Source organism: Helianthus annuus, chromosome 2, assembly GCF_002127325.2.
Source record: "Helianthus annuus cultivar XRQ/B chromosome 2, HanXRQr2.0-SUNRISE, whole genome shotgun sequence".
Taxonomy (NCBI): Eukaryota; Viridiplantae; Streptophyta; class Magnoliopsida; order Asterales; family Asteraceae; genus Helianthus; species Helianthus annuus.
Genome location: NC_035434.2, coordinates 164,732,212 through 164,741,339, shown reverse-complemented (window position 1 = coordinate 164,741,339; position 9,128 = coordinate 164,732,212). Strand labels below are relative to the sequence as shown.

The 9,128-nt window shown below is 29.2% G+C and overlaps 1 protein-coding gene across 1 annotated transcript; it reads right to left on the bottom strand.

Moving 5' to 3' along the window:
* Window positions 1–663: 663 nt before the first annotated feature.
* LOC110899700 lies at window positions 664–1,650 on the bottom strand. Its single transcript, XM_022146597.1, has one exon. The coding sequence runs from the start codon at window positions 1,648–1,650 to the stop codon at window positions 664–666; it is 987 nt and encodes a 328-aa protein (XP_022002289.1).
* Window positions 1,651–9,128: the final 7,478 nt, after the last annotated feature.

Sequence of the window (9,128 nt, the reverse complement as noted above, 5' to 3'; positions counted from 1 at the left end):
TGCAAAAAAAAAAAAGTTATTATAAATAAAAAGCTGCAATTTTTAACGAAAAATGTAAAAAAATTATGTGTTTTTAACCTTTTTTAAGTAGTTTTGCTTGTGCCGATATTAGTTCTTGCAATAAAGAGTGGTTCCTAACGGATCCTTACTTATATATATATATATATATATATATATATATATATATATATACACTATACAATAAAAGAAACCTGATTTGTGACACTTGTCATTTCCTCATTTAATTGATTAAAATTATTAATAATACTAATAATAATAATATTTAATCTAAATTAATACAAATTTTTATTATTAATATATATACATATATAAATGTGTGTGTGAATAAAGTAATTACAACGTAATTTATGGTCATTTTTTAAAACAAAGATATTAAATAACAAACAACTAGAAAATGAATTGTAATTAACTTATATTAAACATAATTTAGTAACGGTACTGCTAAAATCATTCTATTTCATTAATATTCATAATTTTGAATTAGAATTAGTATTTAATAATAATTTAAAAGTTATAAGTATATAAAGAATATTAAATTTTTCATGCTAATCATTTTTTTTTTTTTGAAAGGAAAACTTCATTAGAACACAAACTCGCAAAGTCCTCAAAGCAAGGACTTACGAGAGAACAAACGAGAAAACATCAACCCAAAGGGCAAATACACCAAGTTTTCCAATCTATATCTTTCCATCTAGTCCTATTTCGTAACCAAAAATAAGCCGTAGATTTAATATTCTCCACAATCTGAATAGGACTCCGCTTCTTGTCGTTGAAAATCCGGTCATTGCGCTCAATCCACAAAACCCACATAAAAGTGTAGACTATACCCCTTAAGATGTGCTTATTATCTTTGGACATAGACGTCGATTCCGGCACACGAATAAGATCCGTAACATCAAAAATAAAGGTATGATTCAAGCGGCACCACAGTTCGATTCGAAACCACACCTCGTGGGAGAAAATACACCCTGTGAAAAGGTGTAAGGTCGTCTCCAAATCACTATGACACAACGAACAGGCGGTATCGAGAATACTGACTCCACGTTTGATAAGCTCTACAACGGTAGGAATCCGATTAAACAAAACTCTCCAAACCAAAATTTTGCACTTGAGTGGCGTCCAATCCTTCCATTTAACCATCGACCTGCAAGTATCCGTAGTGTCGTTTGACATCAATCTTTTAGCCGAAGAAACCTTGAACAGCCCATCCTTCGTATCCTTCCATTTCCAATTGTCAACTCCACCCTGCCACTCTAGATTATGAACATCATTAAGAAGTTGAAACAATTCCGAAACCTCCTCATGAGAGGAAGGCGTTGATTTCCAGTCCCAAGTCATAGTCTTGAAGCCGTCCACACAATGCATCCGATCCGCAACCTTAATCCATTTATCCTTTTCAAGTCTAAAAAGGTTAGGGTAAATAATACGAAGCGGAGCATCCCGCAACCAAACATCTCCCCAAAAATAAATCGATCGACCATCTCCAAGGTTTCCAACAAAAAAAGAGTGAAGTGGCATACCATTAGCAACTTTGATATCGCCCACTTTAACTATATATTTCCAACAACCACTCGACGACGCATTACAAGGTAACATAGCCCAAGGTCTACTCGAACCATGGCACCCCATAATAACCTTCTTCCACAAGCAACTATCTTCGGTTTTGAATCTCCAAGTCCATTTTAACAAAATAATTTTAAACAACGTAATTTATGGTCATTTTTTAAAACAAAGATATTAAATAACAAACAACTAGAAAATTAATTGTAATTAACTTATATTAAACATAATTTAGTAACGGTACTGCTAAAATCATTCTATTTCATTAATATTCATAATTTTGAATTAGAATTAGTATTTAATAATAATTTAAAAGTTATAAGTATATAAAGAATATTAAATTTTTCATGCTAATCATTAACAAAATAATTTTAAACAACGTAATTTATGGTCATTTTTTAAAACAAAGATATTAAATAACAAACAACTAGAAAATGAATTGTAATTAACTTATATTAAACATAATTTAGTAACGGTACTGCTAAAATCGTTCTATTTCATTAATATTCATAATTTTGAATTAGAATTAGTATTTAATAATAATTTAAAAGTTATAAGTATATAAAGAATATTAAATTTTTCATGCTAATCATTAACAAGAAAATTTTAAAAATCTTCGATATTTAATGCTTTACAAAAGAATAATCTATCTACTATAATAAAACAAACCAAGTTTTGAACACGTGTCATTAATTGAAGGTATCCTCAAATCCATACTTATATTATATTAACTAAATAAATAAATAATAAATTAATATTAAATCTTATCATACTTTAATAAAATATTATCCTCAAATCTAAATTGTTAATTTAATATATTTTTAAAACAAATATCTCTCTTTCCTACTTATCTTATATTAAATATATAAATAATAAGTTAATATTAAATGTTATCCTAATTTATAAAAAATATAACTTTTTTATTATTTGATATACAAAATTATATTTATTCAACAAGTCTAAAATGCGGGTTTTGAAATGAATATAACTTTTTTAAAATTTATTATACAAAGTTACATTTATATAACCCGTGTAATACACGAAGTTTTTAAAGATATAACTTTTTTTATCATTTGCTATGTAAAATTAGATTTATTCAACACGTATAATACAAGAGGTTTTTAGGGATATAATGTTTTTATTATTTTGTAGATTTTTCGACCCAGCTATACACGGATTTTTTAAAGATACGACCTTTTTAGTATTTAATATACAAAATTACATTTATTTAGTATGTCTAATACACATGATTTTTAAATATATAACTCTTTTTAAATCTATTCAACACGTGTAACATACGAGGTTTTTAAAGATGTAATTTTTTTATTATTTGGTAGATTTATTCAACCCGATTATACACGGCTTTTTTTAAAGATACGACGTTTTTAGTATTTAGTATACTAAATTACATTTATTTAATCTGTGTAACACACATGGTTTTCAAATATATAACTTTTTATTATTATTTGATATATAAAATTACATTTATTTAACCCGTACGATATACGAGTTTCATAAAAATATAACTTTTTATTATTTAATATATAAAATTACATTTATTCAACCCGTGTAATACACGGGGTTCTAACCTATTATATCTATATATATTCTAGTTTAAAAGTTGTAGAGTAATAATAGTTATTCTTTGTTAGAATAATTACTCTAATTATTTATATTTTTAGCATTTTAAATCTATTTGTATTTGCTTAACGCTTGAAAATTATAATAGATTTGAAGTAAATAACAATTATTACAATTTTAATATCGAATGTGTAATAGAATTTCTTACACTAAAAAATACTATAAGTTAACTAAATTATATAACACCTTAAAGCATTCTTGGAAGTGTATTATACGAACCATCTTACATGTCATATCAAGAAAATTATAAAATGCAATTTACTCTTGAAAACATTAGGTCAGGGAAATAGTGACGAGAAAGAGGATTTACCGACTGGCAAATATTCACCAACCACCAACGAGAAATGCCGCCATTGGCAAGGCAACCTCACCTAACGCCCTTCCCTTATTTTGATTAGTTTTATAATCAACCCACTTTTATTTGAATATGAAAAGAAATTTAGCAACTATGATCTAAATTCTAAACTTTTATAATCAACCCACTTTTATTTCAATATGAAAAGAAATTTAGCAACTATGATCTAAATTCTAAACTAATAGAATATGAAAAGAAATTAAGTAACTATGATCTAAACTAATTGAATTAAACCCGTGAGTTGTTACAGGTAGGACGTAGGAGTGTTTAAAATCGAATTATCCGTTTTTTATGAAAATTTCATAAAGTGAATATTAATATTTGAATTTGAATTTGAATTCGTATCTGAAACTTTATATATCCGAAGTTTCGAATACGGATTCAGATATTTTAACGGATATCGGAATTTATGAAAAAAAATCAAAAAAAATGTTTCGTGCGTAGATTATAACTAAACTTATATTCGATTTTTAAATTTCCAACATTGAAAACAAAAACATTCAAAAATGCACACCCGAATCCTATTATTTACTATATTTCAAACTAAACATAGTGTTTATATAATATATACTAGGTTAAAACCTCGTGTAATACACGGGTTGAATAAATGTAATTTTATACATTAAATAATGAAAAGTTATATCTTTATGAACCCCGTATATTGTACGGGTTAAATAAATGCAATTTTATATATTAAATAATAAAAAAAGTTATATGTTTAAAACCCATGTGTATTACACAGATTAAATAAATGTAATTTTGTATACTAAATGCTAAAAACGTCGTATCTTTAAAAAACTCATGTATAATCGGGTTGAATAAATCTACCAAATAATAAAAAATTACATCCTTAAAAACCTCGTATATTAGACGTATTAAATAGATCTAAAAAAGAGTTATATCTTTAAAACCCATATGTATTACACAGATTAAATAAATGTAATTTTGTAAATTAAATACTAAAAACGCCGTATCTTTAAAAACTCGTGTATAGTCAGCTTGAAAATCTACCAAATAATAAAAAAAATTATATTCCTTAAAAAAATCTCGCGTATTACACGTGTTGAATAAATCTAATTTTACATAGCAAAAGATAAAAAGTTATATCTTTAAAACTTCGTGTATTACACGGGTTATATAAATGTAACTTTGTATAGTAAATAATAAAAAGATTATATTTTTATAACCTTGCGTTTTTCACAAATTGAATAAATATAATTTTGTATACCAAATAATAAAAAAAGTTATATTTTTAATAAATTAGATAGCATTTAATATTAATTTTATTATTTATATATTTAATATAAGATAAGTAGGAAGGTGAGGTATTTGTTTTAAAAATATATTAAATTAACAATTTAGATTTGAGGATAATATTTTATTAAAGGGTTATTGGATTTTATCACCCCTAACTATTGGCTATTAGCCGTTGCCACCCCCAACTATCACTTTGGCGTTCGTCACCCCCAACTTAACATTTAGTTTGTTCTGTCACCACGTCGGTAACTGATCACTAACTTTTGAGCTTGTTACTATACTTTTCGGGGTGTCCAAAGATCCTTAAAACCTTCCTAAGATCCCTATAACACCCCCAAGAGTATAAAAACAGGATCAAAAGTTAGTTATCAGTTAACGACGTGGTGACAGAACAAACTAAGTGTTAAGTTGAGGGTGACGGGCGTCAAAGTGATAGTTGAGGGTGACAACAGTCAATAGCTAATACTTGGGAATGATAAAATCCAATAACCCTTTATTAAAGTATGATAAGATTTAATATTTATTTATTATTTATTTAGTTAATATAAGATAAGTATAGATTTATAGATGCCTTCAATGAATGACACGTGTCCAAAAGTTGGTTTTTTTTATTATAGTAGACTAGCGGTAAGACCCGTGTGCAAACACGGGTCGTTTCTTAGAAACCATGCATAGCCCATATTGACAGGGAGTAAAAAAATAATTAATGCGGACTTGTAAAATTGATATACACTAATGGTCAATATGTTTATTTAACAGCAATTCTATTATGTTGATAGCAAACTACTTTACAAGAATGGTCGAGGTTCACGAAATTTACATAAAAATAAATACAAAAAGAGAAGAATACTATAAAAATTACAATAACACGGCTTATAAAGAAGGGAAATATATTGTTATTTCTTTATGAGAAATTGAAGAGACAAAAATGTTCATTTATCTTTACAGTAAATAAATAAGGTTAATTACCCTCTGATTGTGATCTAGATGTTGCCCCAAAAACATTTCATCTAATCATCATCCTTGAATTCTCTGAGGATGCAAATCACAATATGTCAATATCCATAAGTTACAACTTGAGGCGACAAATTTAACCAGTAAGAGTACATTTGGGTTACATATTATCACCAACGGCTCAAACCAATAAAAAAAAACCTTTTCATAAGAGAAAGCAGGTGGAAAGTCACCATTGGTGTAAATTTCATGTATAGATGAATAATTGGGCTTAAAGATGGTAGTTTATCTTTGGGATGACGTATAAATAGGACACCCAAGTATTCTACGGTTTTCGTCAAGGCCACTCAAATATTAACACAAGCTTAGAGACCACAAAATATCAATTTGGTTTGGCTTATATCGATTCCAACAAAAACAAAACTTGCATAAATATTAAAGAATGACCAAATGCCCAAAAATATTAAGGCTTTTTTTCACATCTAGATGTATAAAACAACCAAAATGCCCTTGTATCTACTTTAATTAGTTTTGACAATCCATATATAGTTGATTATTTCACTAACATTAAGATGCAATTTTATCATTTTACTACTCTAAATGTGACAAAAGCTTTAAACATAGGGACATTTGTCAATTACAATTTTTTGACAAGTTGTTTTTCTTATTGGGCGAGCATAAATGAAACCAGATGCTTGGCTGGCCTCGAAAGTAATCTTATTTCTTGAATAATACTTGAATGGCTTATATTTATACTATCCTTTTTTTCTTTTGAATAGTAAATGTTTATCTGCACCATTAAGAAGTAAACAAATTTTGGGTGAGTCGTACCTGCGGTCAAGGTACCGAGGTTGGATACCACTGCCTTGACATGTAGTGCAAGTCAAAGCACCAGCACCATCACAATTTATGCATCTAGAAACTTCTTTCTCTCCGCCTCCAAGCTCAACTGTTACATTACCACTTCCTGTGCAAAATCTACATGATTCTGGAAAAGAAAAGGTTGACATCCATCCAAATTAGAATACCCAAATATGCAACAATAAACTAAATGATCATTTGATATCATAAGTTTCAATTTTACTATCCAATTCCTATTCTATCCTAATCTTAGACCATTTGAAACTTAAAACTTGATGATTTTCTATAAACTAAACACTCGACTAACGCATATCTTGAAACAATACGATTATAATTCAATTAGCAGCAACCTCTGTTTTTAAACCACTATTTTTAAAACCTCTGTTGGGCTAAAAATCCATCCACTGCTGAAAGGTATCCTCTGTTCTCATAACCTCTGTTTATCCTAACCACTGTTGTCTGCTGAAAGGTATCCTCTGTTCTCATAACCTTTGTTTATCCTAACCACTGTTGTTAGACAACAATGGTTAGGATAAACAGAGGTTATGAGAACAGAGGATTCCTTTCAGCAGTGGAAGGATTTTTAGCCAAGCAGAGGTTTTAAAAACAGTGGTTTAAAAATAGAAGACTATACATGCATTTCGAAATAAATTAGTACTTAACTAAGTAGATAAGATCGAGATGTGCTTACTCTGTTAGTCGAATAATTTGTAGCAGAAACAGCTTAGCAACAGTTAAATCCGAACAAAAACCTGTTCATCAACAAAAATTTAAAGTAAAATCAGTATAGAATTACAGATAAAGTGATGTGGTTGCTCACAAATGGTTTGCTGAATCTGCTACAAAATTAACAGCAGATGTATCAGATCAAAAATCAAGAAAAATACAGATGTAATACTGGCATTGAATAATGACTATCTACAGTTGCTCCCATGACAAGCTTTCTGACATTATGCTTAAATTTGAAATCACCCACCATTCTCATTGAATCCTTTTTAGTGAATCTGTGCTCACCTAAAAAAATACACTTTGAAAATTATTTCAATAGTAATCTATTTTCTTTAATGGTTTTATGATTGAAAAATGATACCCACCCCTGATTTGTGACAAATCTGATCATCTTTGTTAAGAAGTTGAAGAATACCTTGCCATCGCGGGTTGCCAGCCAAGATGCATAGACGTAAATTTTGTGCGCACGGTCAACTGCTCCCAAACTGCACTTCCAGAGTCGCATTCGACAGTCATTAATGTGCTCGAGTTGTTAAGTTATTTTAAGAGGTAGGGCTCGTTTCACGTACTTAATCAGTCGGCTAAAAAAATAAACCAAGTCTACACCATAGTATGCACTTCTGGACCGCAATTAAACATAGAATCTTATTAAATTGCTTGTACTGCAATGAGAATTTAACAAACTAACTTTTAGCTCTTGCTTTCTGCTATTAACATGAATATTATTACGAATAACAATAGTAAGAAGATTTGTGACTGCAGTATAAATATATGAAGATTCTTGAACTAATTCTCAAGAGCACAGAGCACAGAGGAAATTAACAATCCAATTATCTCTCTTCATGAAGAACGTCTTACAAAAATGAAGTTGAAACAAACTCACAAAATTAGGGGCACCACATAGTGAGGGGCACAACTATTCATAAAGAAAAAGATTATATTACTCATAAAAAAAATTACAATGTACCTTGTATCTCAATAAAAGTGACAGTTAACATCCATACAGTTTATTGACTCTTCAGTTAATATCTATTCTGCAGCTAGTTCACCAATATTAACTGCATAGTACCTAAGATCTATAACATGTTTTCAAGAAGCGAGTTCATGATAGGATCCTGATTAGACCAGCTCCTCATTCACCACCAGTCGAACACCCCTAAAATGGTTTCAAGTTTATACATGTGATATCTATGTACGGGTCAAAATTAACTCCAGTGGATGCATCATCACTCCTCTTTTCATTTTGACTAACTTAAATAAGTGACAGTTAACATCCATACAGTTTATTGACTCTTCAGTTTCACGCACATGATACAAATCACAAACACTCGATTAACTTCAAACTCCACAACAAATTCAACAAAAATAACTAAAACAAAACAACTCACCACCGTCTCGTCGGACTCAAACCTCTCAGCTCTTTTTGCCTGTAATAATAAAAAAACTCACATTCATATGTGAGTCGATAAAAAGTCGATAAAAATTACTTGCAGTCGATAAAAATAACTAGAACAAAAACTCACAAATTAGAAGTGAAATTAATGGAAGAAGTTAATCGATAAAAAGTCGATAAAAATTACTTGCAGTCAATAACTTAATAGCAGTAGAGGTTTTGTTAACCCTAATTGAATCGTTGGCCTCGTTTTATATACATTTACTTGAGTAATTTGAGTGTTCAAAACTTATCTTAGGGCATCTCATTATCCTCGGAGCTGCCCTCATAACATTTTAGGTTTTTTATACATTTGGG

What these genes read in the sequence shown, in the direction of transcription:
- LOC110899700 (XM_022146597.1), bottom strand. Translation starts at nt 1,650, where the DNA reads ATGGGGTGCCATGGTTCGAGTAGACCTTGGGCTATGTTACCTTGTAAT.